The sequence below is a fragment of the Athene cunicularia genome (assembly GCF_003259725.1).
Source record: "Athene cunicularia isolate RWA chromosome 3 unlocalized genomic scaffold, athCun1 chr3_part1, whole genome shotgun sequence".
NCBI lineage: Eukaryota > Metazoa > Chordata > Aves > Strigiformes > Strigidae > Athene > Athene cunicularia.
Window position 1 is genome coordinate 59,972,800 of NW_020799097.1, and position 20,500 is coordinate 59,993,299.

Here is a 20,500-nt window from a genome sequence, read left to right on the forward strand (position 1 = left end):
GACAAGTAATCATTCTTAGTATTAATATTATAAGGAATCTGGAAGAGAAACGTTTTAAAAAATATTTAATTCCACATTGACAGAAAGACTCATTAAAAAAAAATAAAATTAAGAAGTATTTCAAATACCGCATGCTGCAAACAAAATTTTGTGGAAGACTGCTTTCAAAAAAAAACTATCAGTAGGAAATAAGCACAGTTCATTACAAAAAAAAGCTATTACTGTGGTTGCAGAAAATAGGTTACTTCTCCAGCACATTATTAAGTTTTTAGTTGTTCAGTTTTTGTATTTAAAATTTGAAAAAAGGAAACTGCTTTTCACAAGTATCTTCAAGGAGATCTCTTTTCTTCCCCCTGAAAATGTAAGCTACTGCTAACAAACACAGACAATGTAATTTTCAAACTCTACTCATTTAGCATTTCCAATTACTTAATGGTAAATTTACTCTCCAGCAGGTTTTTTCAAAAAAAAACCCTCATATTTCCATTAAGGTCTTCACTAACATCACTCTCAAACTCTATTAAAATCTTATTAACAGCTATTTCCAATAATTAGTAAATAGTTTACTCTTCAAATAGCTTTACAGGGAGCAGTGCAATACTCTCACTTCCAAATTACACAGTCAGTTCTGACCTCTGATACTCAGACACGTGCCCTTTGAAGCCGATGAGATTTTTGCCTATTTATCTCAGTTACTGCAGTCTCTTACTGCAGTTAATCTTCTTGTCCCACTCACTGGAGATGCATTTATTTATTAGAAACATCAAGGATGTGAGACGAAGCACTCCAGCTCTCCAGACAGGAGCCATTAAAAATAATTCTTGTAATGAACACCATTCTTTACATTTACAAGGAAAGAAACCAGATTTGGGTTATTTCACTACGCACTGATGAGTTTCAAGTTGTGGCAAGTACTTAAGGGAGAACTGTGCGCAAGTATTTGCTTTCAGCCTTCCCTTTTGTGACCATGTCCTTTCTCAGCCTGTAAGAAAATATGACTTGTCACATAAATCACTGTTTTACACCATAATATAAATGTGGTTTTCTTCAGGTTCTGTCAGCCTGATTTTGGTTTCATCAACAGTCACTTTATACTAGTGCAGTTGCTTTACTCCTTATTTTCTTTCCTGTGAAATCTAAATCTGTCTGTTCCAGTGCCTTTTTTGCAGTTCATAACTGACATCTGTCATGTAAACTACAGCAGCTAGAGATTAAACAATTAGTAAGGTGCACATTCACTAGCATTTCAGATAATTTCAGTTCACAGAAAGTAATTCTGCCATTACTTCCACTTTTCTCTCTCAAGAATTTAGGACTTTTAATGTTTTAAAACAGCAAGTGATGAGAAAAAGATAATTTTGGTCATTTCTATAGTGATAGCCACTAATTTTGGATCTGAATATGATCTTTCTACATCACTATGCAAACGTCATAATCATATGGTATCCTTATATACTATATATATGGGTATGCATGTATTAGATGTGTAATTAATACAAGGATATTCATGGTCATAAAAACTGGGAATATAAATACACTGTTGAACCAAACATAATAGATTAACACAGCAGAAAGAGAAGTGGAGTTCCTCTAACAGAATTATTGCAGGACTGTTCACCAACTCCACGAAAGGATAAAGTCCAGTTACTAAGTACAGTATGACCATAAAACAAAAAGATACCAGTCTCTATAATCTGTTACCTTCTTCCTGAAAAAAACTGCAACAATGCAACAACGGATGAAACACCTTCTCTGACTACAAATTAGCAATCTCTTTTAAGGGTCCTTTCTTCTACCTGCTTTTCCCAAATTTTGGAATTCAAAATTCAGGCCCGAATCTTTCCTGAATAAAAACTGTCACAACTATAAAGCATCACAAGTGAAAAAAGGGAAGAGGCCATCTGATTAATTACTGGGTTTAACCTCAATTGGGATTCGACTCCTTGGGGTTAAACAAATATGGCCCTTTTCCACACCTGCCTAACAAAGCCTATGGGAGTCTCAAACACTGTTTTTAAACAGGTTCCGAATTGAAGACCAAATTAATGTTCTACAAGACTTAAAGTTTCACAAATATTTGTTTGTATCAGCCAGTTTCCAACATTGAGAACAGTGCAAAAAAAGCACGGTATTATCAAGTGACGTAATTACTTGTCAAACTGGACAAGTAATTACACCTTCTTAAGCTCTACACTGAAAATACAATCCTCGTATGTTAGACCTTAAAAGCTTCTTTAAGTAATCCTGGCCATTAACTATTGTTGCTGGGGTTCTTGTACAGACAATGTCTTGAGAACCGCAGCCCATTCAGATATACTCTCTGGCACCCCAATAAACCAGGACTTTACTTCCAAAGTTATGTAAAACAACAAAAACTTATCTGACTACAGCTACATTACAGCAGCAACTTCTGAAATGCCCGTGCAAAGGAGTCATCACTCCCAATGCCAGTGGACATTTGGCCCTTTACGTAATAGCTATTAGTAGTATTATTGCAGCCATATCTCAGCTAATACTGGGGCTCACTGATTCTGAGCATCATACCAACACGTGGTTAGATGACACAAGATACACAAAGGCTGTGAGAGGGAAAAATAGAAGTGTGGCTGTTTGGCCCAGAGAGGTGAAGCATGCTGTTCAAATTCATCATGCACATCAGTGACAGAAACAAGAATAATTCTCAGATCTCTGGAGTCTTTCACCACGGGACCACTGAGCATTAAAGATCAAGATCTGACCCACAGTGAACTGCAAGGCAGAAAAAAGGAAGCTCTGCTGTTGTGAGTTTGTGATAGACTCCAGCCCTGTGGCTATAAATAGAGTAGCACTCTCAAAACAGAATTATCTTGTTGACACAGGAGTTACAAAGTTAAGCAGTAATTGGCGTAAGTAGTCTTAAGTTTGTACAAAGGCTAACTAGATTTAAACAACAAAAAAATGCCTATGGGTACTGTAGCTCATTTTGAAAACTATTTACTGAGCAATCACATCCATGAGATACTGTGCTCTTAAATATAAATACAGGACTTCCCAAGTCCTTTCAAATCTAAACAACTAAGAAGATAACGAGAGGAAAATAATGTGGTCTCCTGTTCAGCTTCACATCCTGAAGGCTGAGCTACAGAAGTGTGGGAATAAGTAAAGCTCCTAAGCCCGAAACTCCCCCCATCCCTCCCCTCCTTTCAAAAAGGCACATAGCACCACAAGGTGCAAAGACTTCTTAACTGAATTAACCAAAGAAAGCTCTAATCTAATGGCTACAGCAGTTGCCTGGCTTGAGCTCCCTGGGACACTGGTCTGGGAGGTGATTGCCAGACCCTTCTATAGCCACAGTGCCTACCAGAAGGGCATCCTGGTCTTTCACAGTTTCTAGGCAAAGTGGCATCCCAAAGATCAGACATGAAGATAATGCAAGGCCTTGATTCCAAGGATGTGTTAAATCAAGAATTTTTATTATCAAACCATTTATTCTAATGGTTTCAACTTTAAGAAATTTCTGTCACACCACCCCTTTGCACAGTATCCAGTATTTTGCAGTGCAGCATTGAGCATCTTTCAAAGTCTCCTGTTTAAAAAAAAAAAAAAAAAAAGACATCAAAGCAGGTTCTCCTAAAGTAACTGGATTTTGCATAAAGCCACAGAGTAATGACACTACCTAACTGAATTATTTTTTTTTTAAATGTAAATGTCTTCACCTTTTTATATGGCTTAACATATTAAAAAGATTCTATTTCACTGATGGCTAAAACCTCCTGTCAAACAAAAGCCAATATTACTATCTTTCACAAGCAGCAGATAAACTTTAAGCAATACCTACCAAGACCCACATCTGGACATTTGGTGCCCAGAAGAGCACAAAAATATTTCTCACCCCATTTAAAGTGCTTCATAACTTTTGGAAGGCATTAGAGAAACTTTAGTCTGGGCTTGTACTTATGCTTTTCCTTCTAGCTCCTAAATCTTGTCACTTGTTTCAACAACTGCATTCTCTCCTTTCTACCTTTTCTATCATTTACTCTTTTTGTGACTGAAAACTCTCCTGCAACTCCATCCTACTCCATCCTTTCAAGAGAGTCATATGGAACACACAAAGACAACAGTAACAAATCACCATAATTTCCAGTGTTCTTGGTGAACTGACTGACACTTAGCGCTCCTTCTCTCCCAACTTAAAGGATTTTATTTTGGCTGTTCTGTGACCTTATGGGACATTTGGAATGTCAATTGCAATCAAACTTGCCCAAATTCCCCCTAAGCTCCAAAGAAAAACCACAGTAGTAGGAACTGAGGCAAAGCTCTGTTCTCCTTCCAAAGACAGAGTACAGAGTGATTGCAGAGAGGGTATTTAACAGTACTCACTTTCTAAATGAGCATAAAAAAGGCTGAGCAAAGAGAATATGGTCTCAGGATTTTTTTGTAATACCATCAGCTGCTGTTAATACCTGCTCAAATCTGCTCTGGAGATTAACAAAAAAAAACAACTAAACACAAACAAAAAACCCTAACCAAACCCCAAAACCCAGAAAACCCCACAAATTGGCATTTTAAACCTTTCCATGAATAATAAATGCAAAATGGGCCAAAGTTAGGGCTGCCAGAGTGTAAGTCTCAAAAGTATACACTGTACCGCTTCCAGCAACATCCTCATTATTATTTATGTAATTTTTTTTTACCTTGGTGAACATGACCTTCCTCCTTTCCCAACCCCAACCTGTCACTGTAGAAAACAGGAAGGAAATTCTGGCAATGACACAGACTATTACACTTAATATTCTAATCCACTGCACCAGAAAGGGTAGATTCCAGATGCCAAAACTTAATCTGCCTGAACTATACACAGCACTTCCAAGAAGATTAAAATATTTCATGACTTTTCCTTTAATAGGACCTCGTGTTTCTACACAGCCATTTAGACTCTACCTGTTTTCCACTTCAAATTAAATAAATTATAATTACTGTAAACCGATACACATACACACCCTATCTAAAATGATGGTACAGATTAATGGCCCCTGTGTATGATTGATGATGTGAAATGATTTACTATCAAAAAAAAAAGTGTTAAAACTAGAACATATATTTGCAAAAAGAGTTATTTGATATGCCATCCCAGATTGTTTCAGAATAAACGTGGTCTTGTTCCACTACACATAAAGTGAGAAACAATTCAGGATTGGCAACAGCAGCCATGAAGCCCGTCCCCCACAAAATGACTGTACCAGTTGTGTTTCCTCATTTTTGGGGGGACTGCTGCATTCCAGTGTCTGAGCTGTGCATGCTTTTAGCTTTATTCTCCACCCATAAAATACAGAATCCTGCTTATTTCTTTTAGTGAAAGGCAAGTCTCACGAACTCAGATTTGGAGCTTTAAATAGAACATCATGTATTATCAAACTTGCAATAAAATTATCACAATTACTGAACTGAGAAGTAGTATCAGAAGAAATCAGTTTTGGTTTTACTTCTGTATTGACAAAATGAAGTAGACCATATTGTCTCGGGTCCTGCCGTTCTGATCCTTTTAATTCTTATGCCACTTGAATGAACTCTCAAAGGCTTTGAAAACATACTCCCTATTTTTTGTCATTCCATAGAAATTTCTGGGTCAAACCCACACATTTTAGAAAGAGAAATAGATATTCCTGTGAGTGCAAAATCCATCAGAGGGGAAAACAAGAGGACAAGGGAACCTGGGTGACCTGTATAGGTACAATCACACAAGTGGAAAATAAGGAAACAAATGGCTTCACTCTAACCTCCTTTGTCACATTTTTGGCTCCGTTCCTTGGTCAGTTTCTCATTCCTTCCAAATGCCTTCTACATCACCTGGCTTCATATGGAGGCAAAACTTTGCAGTTTTGATATTTTTCATTCTCCAATTCATATCAACTACAAATATGTATGCAAATATGTTCTCTGTAACAACTCTCATGCTGCTTATTAGGAAAATATTTGAACACATCATACACATTTTGAAAGTACTTTCTCTGTAATCTTCTAAGAGAACCACTGGAACTAATCTTCTCGCAAAGAAGAGAATAAAGCATGTGTGAGATTATTTCAAGCTCCACAAATATCAAAGAGAATAACCGGGAAGTGAAATAGATACAGTATTTGTAATTCCATTATTGAGAGGCACAGAGAGGAAAGATTTAAATAATTTATTTTTCTTTTCACAGTGGAAAAAAAAATAAGCATGGCAACAAAACCTGATTGAAGCTGTCCTGGCAAATACCAGGACCACCTAGTAAAGTACAGTTACAGCCATGAAATTATACTAGAGTCACTTTTTTGCCTCTAAAAGCAATTAGCTTTCTTACCACGTTAAAGGACCTATTACTTAGACCTATAACCCTGTTACTTGCAAATATAAGGCCTACAGCACAATTCAGTAGTTTTGTTTATGCTTGGAGGAAATTGGCACACTTTCACAATCAATTTATTACAATATAATCCTTACATTCAGAAGAAATTGTAAATTAATTTGTGTGAGCATTCCCAAACAGCAGGCAAGGAAATCTATGCAGGAGTCTAAAGATGTTTTGTAAAGAAACCGTTTTCATTGTCCAAATAAACCACCAAGAAAGACTCAGTAAGACAAAGTAGATAAAGGTACTCTCAAAGAAGCTAGACGAGAGAGAGAGAGAGAAGGAAACAGAAAGGGCTGAGAAGAGCAGCATGCACAAGGTGAGCCAGAACTCCAATATTCTATTCACAAGCAAAACTGTCAGAGAGGGCAATGTTAAGAAGCATCCTTAAAAGCAAGGGTATAGGAGAGAGGAAGGCCTCAAGGCTGCAAGGGGTGGATCATTTGGATTTAGGTTCAAGCTTAGCATGAGGAAGGAGGTGTTTGCAACCAGCTTCGAAAGTGGTCACTTGGATTTCACCTGCTCTCAGAGGAGCTCAATAACGCTGCAGATATCCCTACGCATGGGGCAAACCTGCTTTGAGGAACCCCTCTAGTAGGAGCCAGGCAGAACAAGCTATGGCAGAGGTGGAGGGCAATGCAGGTCTGCCATCATCCAGTTGTTTCCTTCACACCCCTTCCCCACAGACCTACCGCACAAAGAGGGCAGCTGCAAAATCCACTGTCACCTCAGGAAAAGCAAAGAGATTGAACAGGGCACCCAGTCAGTCACAATTCTTATTTTTTATCTTCAAGGGCAACTACTAAAGCCATGAGCCTTTGCAACATCTTATTTCCTACCAAATTCATGCTTCTGAGCAAATATTCCTGGGAAATACCTGTTCCTGGGCTGTAACAACTTAATTCTCTTCAGCCCTCTCTGCACTAACAAGCACTTCCAAAGGCTTGGTGTCCTATGACCCAGCAAGAACCCTACTAAATAAAACAAAATTACATTAATATATACCCTCCCTTCTCACATTTCTGGTAGTTTTTAAATGTCAGTAGACAACTAAGCAAGCTGCAAGCAACTTGGGACCACAGATTCTCTCCTTCCGTCTCCCTCTTTGCTACCACCTCTGCTTTCTGAACATTGGCAGAAAAGACATAAAAACTTGTACTTTTTCAACCAAACTCCCTGCAAAGCTTTACTGGTACTTGTATGTGTAGGTATGTCCCTTTACTTACAGATTAAGTATACAGATGTACAGCTATCAATCTGAATAGACAGCTGCATCCATTTGCAAGTTTGGAAACACGCCTACCACAGAATTTACTACCATGCTACCTGTCCACAAGGTCCAAGCATCAAGATGAATACAAAAGCAAAACTTCAACAGTAAGGATTTAAAAGGTTTTGTTTAGTTCCAGGAAAGGAGAAAAACAAAAAGAACATAATACAACCCAAACAAGAGGGCAAAAAACAGAAAAGAAACAAACACTGGAAATTAAGAAAAGTTAAACAAAACATGCTAATACCAATCATTTAATAGGATCAACTGTTCAAAATGAAAAACCCTAAAACAAAATCCCGTATGTATTTTATTAGTAGTTGATAAAGATTTCACACATGTAATCCTTGTTTCTCATTTCCACTAACAGCATAACATTTTTTGTTCTTTACTTTTAGATCTGATTCTTTCTTGGCAAAAGCAGTCTCCTTTCCATATGGGTACATGGGCAACAAGTTCATCAAAAGATAACAAGGTCATGGAAGCCTGTCGTAATATTTTAAGGCAGCAAGAGGAAATATTCAAGACTGGTCAGAAAGGGAAGGCTGACAGACAGTGCTTGCTCTGCAGCTGAAAAAAAAAAATGTGCTCCTAGGAAAATAAGAAAAAAATGTTTCCAAAGTTATGGAAATAGAAGACCAAAAGAACTCTTACCAAATTTAGTTTAAATTACACTCATCAAAAAGAGGATGCAGGCAGGGACTGTGAGAATTCTGGGATTTAATTACTGGTAATAAGTTAAAAAACCCCAAACCTGTCATTTTTTAGATTTATAAATTATGTAGATGACAATTCTTAATAGAAGTTATTTAGGAAAGTTATTTGATTTGCTTCCTCTTTCTTTACCAGGAAACTTACAAACATGAGAGATACCAGTTTCTACAACAACATACAGGTGCCACCTATGGTTTTTCAGCTGGTAAGGTTCTTCATTATTATTGTTCAAAAAAGGTATGAGCCTATTTTGGAAGATGTAAATCAGTTATATAAAGCAACATCAATCTGTCTTTTTTAAATTACTGCATCACTAATATTAGCCATAACTTTTACCCTACATTCTCAAACAAAACACTTCAGTGGAGGCTTAATTGCCAACAAAAAATGTAAGTAAAAATGACATTGTACTCTTTTAACTTTCCCTATGTATCTAGAGGTTAAATCCCTGACTTCAACTACAGACATACTCCTTTGTGTCAACAGGGTAAAAATAGCACTTACTTTTAACACTAAGTAGCTGTGATTACAGACCCCAGTAATAATCAAGCAAAATGAAATACAATGTTTTGCATACAACACATTAAACCTGAAATAAGGCACAATCCATATGCAGATGCTTCTATAAATAAAAAAATCAAATTTTCTTTTGCTGAAAGCACACACACTGTGTACAGAAGAACAAGAGCAATGTCATGTACTCTTGAGCATTACTATCTGTGATTTTTAGTTACAGGACCAAGCTCCTCGTGAGAGACATCTGTACTTCCCATTACGAGACGCATCTTCTAAAAATGGATAACATATGTTTTTATACAGTATCATATGTACACAGGAAAAATAAAAAAACAACATTTGCTGCATGCAATATTAAGTCACATATCAAAACTCCATTTTAATGAATTTGAAATCATCATATTATGATGGTGACCTAAACCTGCAACTTGTGGGGAAGGAGGTGGGGGGCGGGGGGCAGGGGGGAGAAGGAAAGGCAGCCTTAATCAGGCCTGACCTGGGTGGGCGCACAGAGCAGAGACACTTCTAAACCTCAAAGGGAACAAGGTGTGAGACAAACCAGAGCAGAATCTGTAGGGTGCCCCACGAGTCCTTCACTCCCAGCTCCCAAGCTGCACTGCCTGACCACTCTGTCCCATCCCCAGCTCTCATGTCACCTCACCATGACGGGCAGGACACTGCTGGCTTTCCAGCTCTGAAACGCTCTCTGACACATACTAAAACTTAGGGTGACATACCAACAGTGGTGGGGAGATGATGAAGGGACCAAACATCTCTGGGCATGAGCTAGGTGAGAAATACATCCTTCAGGCTCAGGCAGGGTGACACAGTTGAGCCCCTTCCTACCAGAGGTATTAAAGTAAACGCCTTCTTACCATTTTCTGCAGTGAAAGCACACACTTGAAATCTTAGGATACAAAAAATTACTTGATTGTATAAGTAGCCAAATTCTATCTCAGAGGATAAAGAATAATTCCCTCACCAAAACAAGGCACCTGGACAAAGCCTGACATTTATAAAGACTACACAAGCACTGACAGATTGACACAAATGTGATCATGCACTTGTCAGCATCAAAAGGGTTTAAAACCTACAATGTAAGTCATCAGAGCAATGGCAAGGGAAGTAAAATGTGTTGTAAATTTGCTGTTGAATTTCTAACATAAAGATAAAAAGGAGACTTTCAAAAACAGACAAATGCCCATATACCGAAATTATACTATTTTCTCGATTCTCTAAATGCAAAACCGGTGTGTATACTTTACCACTTCTGCTACCCTTGTTGGGTGTTTTTATCCATCAGGTGCTCAGATCTCCTTTCTCTTTGAAAGTCAGGAAGGTGCAGTGAGGAATTTAGGGATATTTTCATTGACTCTGTCCTCTAGGCAACTGACCTAATTTTCCCTTTTCACCATTTCATGACAGCTCACTTGGAAGTAAATCAGCTAGAATGACTTGTAGAATGCCCTCTCAGAATAAATATGACTTTTTATTACCAAGTACAGACCCTATTGTTTTAAACAATGAAGTAATACACCGAAGTTGCCTCTTCCCCAAAAGTGACAAAGTAATGCTCTTTGGCTCCAATTCCTTCTCTGTTCACACAGGCTTCACACCAGCGCAACCTGGGCATGCAAGGGCAACACCTCAAGGCCACCTCACCCTCTACAGTAACTCGCCAGATGCAGACAGCTCCCTTTGAGCGCCCTTCTGGGAGCAGCCTAAATTCACACTTCAAAACAACCATGTGCCACATGTTGGCATCTCCCCACCCTTACAAGCAGACCCTTCCAAAGACAGCACAAGCAGTAAGGCAGCCAGCCCATTGTACACGCATTCCAATTTGGAAGAAATGGAAAGTTACCTCTGTTTACCAGCAGACACTGCATGGGAAAATTCCAGCTGTCAGGACTGCCAGAGGACTGCACCATAACATCAGAGCCAACTAGATACATAGCTGAAGCATGCCATGAGCCCAGTGTGAATCACCACTCTCTGCGGCCACAGCAGAGAGTAATTCTTTATTCAGAAATAGTGATGGGTCAACATCCATGGAAAGGCCATCAGCATCACCTCAGCCCTGAGCCTCCAGCCAACCACTAGGCTTTCTTCCACTGGAGGTCACCAGGAGGCATCCAAAGTAACACAGTCATCCTTTAAGCAGTTCAGCCACTTCCCACAAAAAAAAACCCAGTGCCACTGCTTCTTCCTTTGTATTGCTCATTCAACTTGGCACAGAAGACCTGGATTCCCAAAACTGTACAAAGGACTTGGAATGGCCCTTGTCATTAGTTTTTTCTTAATCCCATTTAATCCTATAGGTCATTATAAAAGCAGCTGCAAGGCATCCTTTAAGGGAACCAGAGTGTACACAGCTGCATCGGTCTGGTAATTATCTACACACGAGACTGCCACAGCTGGATATGCCAGCCACCTTGCCTTTCTTCCAAACTGTCAAGACAGACAAGCAGAGGCAAGCAAACCTTGGGGTATCTAGCAAAAGCAACATGCAAGATGTTTTGCTCATATACCCTTAACTTTAACAATTTCCTCATATTATGGAGAGCTCACTCAGGCAGACAATGAGCAGGCGAACTGCCATGTGCCAAGCAGCAGCAACCTGGTGACAACCATGCGAAGCAGGTGCTTCTGAGAAAGCAAAACTTGTGACATGAGGGATCCTTTGTAATGGAAAAAGACAAAGCAATACCCTCTTCTGCTTGCAAGGGTCACAAGCCTCCTCCTTAAGAAACTAAATCGATATGGATGTCCTTTCAGTAGCCTCACACAGCTGATTGTCCCATGACCCCTCACTGCAGCAGTACTCTCCCACCCTTCCCAGATGGCAACCAGTTGCAAGAAGACTGGCTACCACTTGGACTCACAGATATTGAAAAGGTGACGGTGGACTTCCTGAGATTACTTTGCCAAGCTAGGGTTTGACAGATCACACTGGTGGACAACTATCAGTGAAGAATACATTACTCTGGGTTCAGGACAAAGGCCTGGGAAACATGTGCTCTGTACCGTTAGCACTATTGAGGCCAGCCACGAGGCAGCTTACATACTGTTGTGTTCTTTTGAAGATGACTTTGCAAATAATTTCCTTGTTTAGAGTACTAGCAATGGCTTCTCTTGACAGCAACAGCTTGAACTGGGACAAGAGATCACCTCTGGCTAGCTCAGAACAAGCCACAAAAACAAAGTCACAGTTACCAAGAAAAATCAAAGATTTAAAATACTACAGTTCCCTCACTGGTTACTATAAATTGCTAAAGTGTTGCTCCTACTAGCAAAAGCAACTTGGGTACCCTTTCAGGGTATGTTTCCCTGAACAGTTTTAATTTTCCACTTTAAATCAAAAAAATCTAACTGCATACTAATATTCCAACTCAGATAAATTTCATCAGTCTTCAGAAGAATCTTGCTATAACTTACTACAGGTGACTAAAAGTTCCTAAAACCAGACAAAAAAATAATTCAGTAATGATATAAAGAACATATTGGCATAAATGTATCTTTCAATTAAAAAAAAAAAAAAGGAGAATGCATCTAAAAAAAATTAAGAATAAGTACAAAACATTCAGTAACTCAATTAAAATAATGTCAACTTAAATGGAAACAGAGATTAGTTTCTCATGTTAACAGTGTAGTGGTATAATGGAACAACTTACTTGAATAAGTCACCTTTGAAGTTTTGCATCAAAGTGAGAGGTGAACAGCTTTTATAATTATTGGAACAATGATGTATAAAATGAGAAATCATCCAGTTACTTTTCACTTCTAGACTTCCAACTTCACAAATAGTCTTAAGAACAGGTGGGGTTTTTTTTGCAGAGATCACATAATATTGTGGGACAACTTTATCAATTTTAATAGGTTTTAAGCAGTCTTACACTGAGTGTAAGAGTCCCCTATTATTTCAGATATTCATTAATAGATGATGTTGCTTATTGTAACAAAATGCTTTTATCTCCCCATCCTGATTTGCAAGTTGAACAAAATTAAATGAAAATTAAACAAATCTTAAGAAGTTAATATGCATATCTAGAAAATTACCTGTGTGCTCAGATGAAATTAGACCATCACTCCACAGAAATCAGAAAACCCATCCATAGAATTCCAGATCATCTATTCATATAAAACCGTATATACTTATGTACTACATGTATTATAGAATGGAAGAAAATAAATCCATCCAGACAGGGAAGAAATTCTAGTCTTAATTAAAGGAAATCAAAATTGTAGAAAGTAATTTATAGTAGTGGAATAAAAGAGATTTTATAGCAAAAATTGTTGCCTACAGCAACACTGCTAGCCAAAAACTTAGAGTGTTCCTAGCCAGCAAACTGAATTATAGCTATAGCTGCACACAAAATTACACAAGTCAGTATACATCATAGGAACAAATAAAGGCATTTACCAATACACCCACGTAGAAAAATGTTTGCATGTACAAAGATTTTCTGTAGATAAGAAGGTTGTAAATCAAGTGAGAAAAAAAAAAAAAAAAAAAAAAAAAAAAAGAAACAAACAAAAAAAAAAGAAACAGCATAGGCAGATGTGACCTTGATTCTTCTATTTAATAAGAACAGTATCTCCTGCTAGTGATTTGTGCAAGATAACCTACTGTCATAGTAGAATATTCTTTATCTAATTGAAGCTCCTTTGGATCAAAGTTGAATTACATTTTTATATAAAAATACCCATGTGAGAAGACTTAGATGGTGAGAAGGAAATAGAGATTCACAAACCTCTAGGAGACCAACATAACAGAGCATTGTACAAAAGGCACCAAAACTGGTCCAGAATCAGAGGTTGTGCACCTGTATCAACACCACACCACACACGGGGAAAAAAGAAACAATAAACAAAAGACCAAGCCAGACTGAAGGAAAGGTTTCTCAGCCTCGCCTTAAACCCACATGACTATGGCTACACAGATATCCAACAGGGCCATGTCAGTGCTGGGCTAAGGTCTGAGCACACTGCAGTGGAGATGTGCCCCAAGGAAGCTACCATTCAGCACAGCCCAGTAATCTTTTCCAGGAGGAATGAATCCCAGCATCCATAGGAGAGGAAACATCATTACTAAAAGATAGCCAAGAGCCTGGATCCAGGCCCCTACAAAATTTTACATACAAGCTTATATTATAATAAACGATTTGAAAGGTTTGAAGTCTATCATACAAGGTTGCTTACGCTGAGTGCTCTGACATTCTGTCCCATCCCATCTCCTGCCCCTCTTCTCACTGGCATGGCCCTCTGCAGATGTACTGACCACCAGTCAGGCTACAGATGCATTTTTCACCTCAGCTAACTGCTAACTCTCACATGCTAACTAACTGGATCTCACTCAGCAACTTCTTCAAAAGTATACAATAAAAACTGAATTTACATCTAATCTGAATATCAGAGATTAAATATATATATTTTAAATTAAGAAAAATTTTAACAACCTATACTGAGGTCTCTGCTGAGTGAAATCTCTATCAAATAATTCAGCAAGTGGACGGTGAGCAAAAACACATAAGCAAATGTCTCCCTTATACTCCCTAATAAAGGATAACAAAACTTTCTTAAACAATCACTTAAAAAGCTGAAGCAAGGCCCCAAAACCAAAACACTGTGCCACATCACACAGATTTTAATACCATACATTTTCATAAGCTGTTTTTTGATTCAAAGTACAAAGTACCAAATACCAGCTTGCACAGCATGAAGCTCAAAGTTTCCCATAAAATTTCATAAGCAGCTCCTACTAACTAGGAGAAAAAAAAAAAATCACATTTCAGTTTGGTCTTGTATGACCATCAACAGTAAGAAGTTCAAACAAATAGTCTTTTTCTCAGCTTTCACCTCAAAGGAGCACAAGTACCACAGTGTAAATATCCTTCTCTGAAAGGAGAAGGCAGGCAGAGTTTGGGTTACTAGACAGATGCTTGGGACATTTTAATTAGTACATAATATTTTCAATTATTTATATTTGTATGTCTTAGATATTTAATGTTAGTTTTCTTTACCCTTAAAACAGAAATACTGTAGGGAAAAGTTGCACTGTGTTTCCTATAGAAAAATCATATGAGCCATTCTGTTTATACTTCTCATTCCTGATACTGCTTTGAGGTACTACCTTGGGCACTATGAAACCAAAGCAATCTCTGGTGCAAAGTTCAGAGCAAAGAAAGGTGTGTTTAAACAAGGCACAAATCAGCAAGCTTTCAAGCGCTTATCAACTAACAACCAACCATAATTTAGAAACTGCACTTTAATTTACCTCATTACAGTGTGGGAATCCAAGCTGGACTTTCATTTTTTTCTGTGAGGTAGGCTGCATGATGCCACGTGCAGGTGACGAGGGGAAGGCAGATTATCTGCAGCTCTGTAAAAGGAGCGCAGGTGTTCCCCACTGCTCAACACACCTGGATCCTAAGGATCTCTTCTCACATCACAGCCTGCCTTTTGCAGGTAGACATGCACATGACTGAATCACTGGACGGTGTGAGTCAGGACTAAATGAGCTGGAGATGAAGCTTATGCTAGCTTTAGAGTGGCTGCTAAAGGACAAGCTGTACCTGAATTACCTAAAAAACTGTCAGTACAAAGTTAAGGTATAAAATACCTTTTTAACAAACCTGAACCAATGGAGTTAAAGTTTATCAGGTGAGCTTCTTACAGGATGTGGACATAGCCAGTACTAGGACTCATAAAAATGACTTATCTTGTCAAATCACAGCTCCATAATGGTCACACTAAACTGGCACAGATGTAGGCTGCTGCCAGAGCATTCTGTCAAATTCCCCTTTCCTTGAGGGTTTCCATCACTGCCCTTGTGCCAGCACTGTTACTGATGCAGTCACTTGTTGAGCCAGATTAAGAAAACAATCTGTCTGAATACAAAACTTGCAAAAAATATTGCTTTCAGTTGGATTTGTTTTTTAACCTATCTCAACCTACTTCAGTCAGCTTAGAAATGCCAATGCCAGGGGAAGAAAAACATTAGGAAGGCATAGGTGAAATGTGTAAGGAAACTCCAGTTTCAGTGATGTCCCCACTCTCTTCAGCTTCTACTTACCTCAGCTTAATATGGCCTTGACCTGCAGCTACTGTCACTGCACATCAAAACTTCTACTGGTTCAGGACAAGACTCAGGAGGCACTCCAAGATAGAAAAAGTTTCAGGAAATAGTGCAGCATGTTTCGCCCAAGATAATACTCTCAATAGAACAAGAAGATATTTCTCAAGTCTACCTGAAATACAGGCTTCTCAGGAGAAGATGACACAGGCAAGCCATCAGAACAAGCTTAGCAGGACACAAAAGCCCACCCTCTCAATGGGTTGTAATGATGGAGGGGACTATTCTCACAGTGATAACACTGTTACCAGTGTTCCCTTATCTGGTTGTGGTAAAGGGAACCATGTTGTGAGGCTCTAGCAGCTACCCTACGAAGCTGTTAGATCTATCATTCTCTGAGGAACTGCCCAGAGAAAGCACCTTCCGCCAGCCCATGGTAACCACAGCTCTGGTCTCCTGCTGCACCGGGCCAGCGAGCTTCCTCACTGTTCCGTAGCTGAGGCTTCTGGTTACTGCTCCAAGCCTATTGCTTTGTATCTGGGATCACACTCATAACCACAGCTACAACCACGATTACTAATATGACTCCTTGGGCCACTACAAGCCTACAAGAACTTTCTGCTTTATTTGTACAGTTTAAAAAAATCTAACCTCGCATTAGAGGTTCTTAGACCAGGGGCATCTCGCATCTTAGACCAGGGGCAAAGCTCCCTGTTATCTCTGGGTATAGTATAGTCCTGGATCTTACTGTTGTATTTTATTAAAGGCAGAGAATTTCTGATAGAGACAGTATTTCATCAGTGACCTTGAGTCCTGCCAACTATTGTTCTGACAGTTATACAGAAATCAGCTAAAAACAATCAACTGATTAAAAATAATAAAAAATAAACAATGTACTTTACTGAGCACATTATCACTAAACATTGACCAAACAATTCTCACACATCCTTTTATGCGTTTTCCTGGTTTTCAAATAGGGAAGTGAAAACAAAATATCTGAATTCCCGAAGCCAGAGTGAAAGCTGTCTGGGTGGTTTAGGGACTGCTGGACAGGAAGAAGAGGTAGTCTGAGGAGCAGTAAATTGAAGATTTGTACTGATGCTAAATCAAGCAAAACATGCCAACTCTTCTGCTGCAGTTTGGCACTAAATATGCAAGATATTTATTTGCTGAAGACAACATTATTCTTACTTTGTTGCTTTCTCATGTGTGGTGTACCTTCAACCACATTTCTAAGCATGCTAAACACATTCACATTTGCTCCTAATCACATACTTCACCCCAAACCATTTTGAGTTCTCCAACAATACTGGGGGCCTTGCAAAGGAAAAATTCCAACACATTTTTATTGTCACCTTTTGACCTAAGAAGCCTCACAAGGAAAGAAGAATGTTGTAGAAACATGACAGATAAAATCTCTGAAATTCTCATGAAAGCATTTCTGGGCTAACAGGATTGGGATGCTGTAGCAAGAAGGGCAGGGAACAGAGAGTCACAGAACAAGGGGGAATATCGAGCAGCTTATCCTCATGGGAAGGTATGACCATGTAAGTAACTGTTTCTGTGCACAATTTTATTCTGCTGTAATACAAGAGAGTTGGCACAAAACAGTGATCAAAGAATAAGTTCATAACCTCAGCTTTTTCAAGAGTGCAGAGGGATAAATTGCTTAGGTGCTCATCCCATAAGGTGCTTGGGGTATCACCAAAAATATACCTCAGAAAATGATGGCTAAAACTGTACTTATGAAATAAATGACGCCAATTTATTTTTTACACATCCAAATACTAAAACCCAAACCCCTTATTTTTTCCCCTATTTATTTGGTTATAAACTTTTAAATTCCCTGCCTGAACATGATTATTTTGAGATCAACAGGCAAGTTCAACAGGCAGGTTCAATGCAAAACCAACAGCCCACTGTCACATTGTAAATATTCAAAACTTATAAGTGGTGAATTTTTCTTCCCCTGGCCAAGCAGATTTACTGAGGAGTCTGGAGTGACAGTCAGCAACTCATATGTAACATAAATTTGCAATGTCACTCACAGCAGGAACCTCACTATATCACTTACTGTAATTATGGCTTCCGTTCAGCCATAGTATTCTGATTCATAGGGGAAAAAAAATGAAGGTGCGCACTCAATAACTCCAGTAAAAAAGCACTAAAAATAGAGAAGGGTGCTGGCATTGCAAACTTTACCAAAACATGTACGAGTAGCCTTTTAAGACCTTACAGCTTTCAACTCCAGCCTCACTAGTAACAGTTACAAAACAACAGTAAAATATTTGCAATAACAATAGATTAAAACTTTTCAATTCAGTGTCAGTACCAGCAGACTGAAAATGCCATTAGACTTACTCAAAAACAAGTTCAACAATTCTGTTCTTCAAAGAAAAAGAACTTAGAGAAACAATTTTAAAACATTCATTTGATACCACAACTAGAGAGCGAACATTGGAGTTGAGATTTACACAGCTCCTTTGGCACTTTGTTCATCAGACGTCCAGTTTTGCATAAAGTCTACATGCTTATAACAACACATTTAGTAATACATTGTATTATGCTCTGTATCATCTAGATTTGTACACAATCAAGCAAAAAAGTGAAAGCCTCTAATTAAAATGTTCAAAAGGCCATTATGCTTCACATTCCTTAAAGCTAGACAAGCATGACATCTCATTCTCTTCATGTCATTAAAATAAAAAAGCCTATGTACAGAAGGCTCTGATTTTCCTCTTTTCTGCTATGTAGCTCCACTGATTCAGCAGTTACTCTCATTTTATGTCTATTTAAGGACTTGACCCAGAGTAGAACCAAATAGACTGTTTGCACTGATAGTGAAGGGCATTAAATCAAACCTACATCCATGACACAGAATAATTTCGGTCACCTAATGAACTGGACTTATTGAAATAATGTTGTTTTATCATACTGACAGATGCTAAGTGGAAGGACGAGAAACACTGACAATGTCTACACAATGAGGACTGCACTGAAAAAGAAGAGTTTGAGCACATCTACGGCTCAGAAAGGACATGCAACTCAAAGTGAGTTCAACCAGGATGCTTAGAAAAACAAGATGGTGTGACTGCATCATATACAATTGGCTGAGGTGGTAATTAGCAGCAAGGAAGCGATTCTACCTGTGTAGGTGACACTCATGAGACTGACACTGAAGTACTGCAGATAATTCAGGCTAAGGGGTGAAGGAGGAGCAAAGTAGAAGGGCAAGCATAAAGAAGGATACTGAAAATGCTGAAGAAAAGTGTCACAAAAAGGATTTTCAGACTGAAGAAATAAAGAGACTTAAAGAGAATTATTTGCTCCATCTACCAAGATAAAATAGAGCAGCAACCTGATAACAGGTAACAGGCACTAGGAGGACTTTTTAATCAATTGGAAAGACATAGAAACAACTAAAGGCAGGAGCAAGATAAATTCAAAGAAGAAATAAGGGGCAAACTAGGGGGAGGAGGAACCCCATGAAGCAGGAATCCGGAATCAAGGAAGCAGGAAATGTTGAGATACCATGTCTTGTTGTCAGTAGATCAAGTTACTGAGATTAATACACCAGTAACTAAGCAACACATTAAGGGTCTGCAGTACATATTTATACATGCGTGGAGTACAAAGACACAAAAGCAATTCTAAATAAAGCAAGTTAATGTACTGTTGCCTATCGGATCTATCTGAAGATGTTGGTAAGCATCAGACAATATACACGGTTCAAATTAGCAGGCAAATCCAAATCCAGGCAGGAAAGATGTTTCTAATGCATTTAGATTAAGACTGTGCTCATGTAGAGCCTGTTAACAGATAAAAAGACTGGTATGATTTCAGAAGGTCAGCTGTAGTGTGATAGATCTTTGCTTTGCAGAATGAAGATACTGTGCTGAGCCATCCATACTGGCATCATGAAAGACAGGTTACAGGGGTTAGGAACAACAAATGCTGTGATGACATGGAGAATCTGAAATCTGTGCTGTACTAGCCGATTGTAAATGAAATTGTAAAAGGCTCCACTAACTTCTATCAGTAGTGAGTAATAATCACCTTGTGAGTTTGTTGCTTGTGCACTGAGCATTATATGTGTTCCTCACAGCACTTTAGTCCTTCATACTGGATTTCACTGGATTACAATTCCAAGAGTGAGTCACTGGTGGGAAAAGTGAGGGAAAGGAATGAGAGCTTTTCTCTCTGAAAGAATAGAGATGGAAACTGCCCTTGAAAAAAAGCATGAATTCATGCTTACTACTAGATTTCTTCTTGGCTTAATATCCAAACTATTAAGCCTTCAGATTAAACTGAGCAAATATTTGAACAATGAATGAGGAAGATTATTCTGGTAAGGAAAGAATAAACTCCTCTCGTACGTGTGATTTTTTAATATCTATTATGGTCAACATTTGAAAACATCATATATTGTGGGCAATTCATAGAAGTCTTTGCCATTTTTCCAAGCTCACAGGACATCTGTCATCTGGTTTCTTTCTCAGGGAGATCAAACAGTGAGTAATTTAGACCACAGCTGTCTGTAGAAAACACCAAGTATTT

The 20,500-nt window shown here is 38.5% G+C and overlaps 1 protein-coding gene across 2 annotated transcripts in view; it reads right to left on the bottom strand.

The window, feature by feature from the left end:
• The window catches only part of ARHGAP18 (Rho GTPase activating protein 18), a 61,598-nt gene extending 42,275 nt beyond the window's left edge, over positions 1 to 19,323 (bottom strand). The window contains exons 1-2 of one of the 2 annotated variants that reach the window (XM_026845461.1): positions 19,317 to 19,323; positions 3,002 to 3,005 (exon numbers count right to left, since the gene is read on the bottom strand). Coding sequence is in view for 1 of the 2 variants with exons in the window: in XM_026845460.1 (XP_026701261.1) it covers positions 15,146 to 15,150 (5 nt within the window). In the remaining variant the exon portion in view is untranslated. Of the gene's footprint in view, positions 1 to 3,001; positions 3,006 to 15,145; positions 15,166 to 19,316 lie in introns of those variants that run through there. The other variant, XM_026845460.1, reaches the window with a different exon arrangement.
• Positions 19,324 to 20,500: the final 1,177 nt, after the last annotated feature.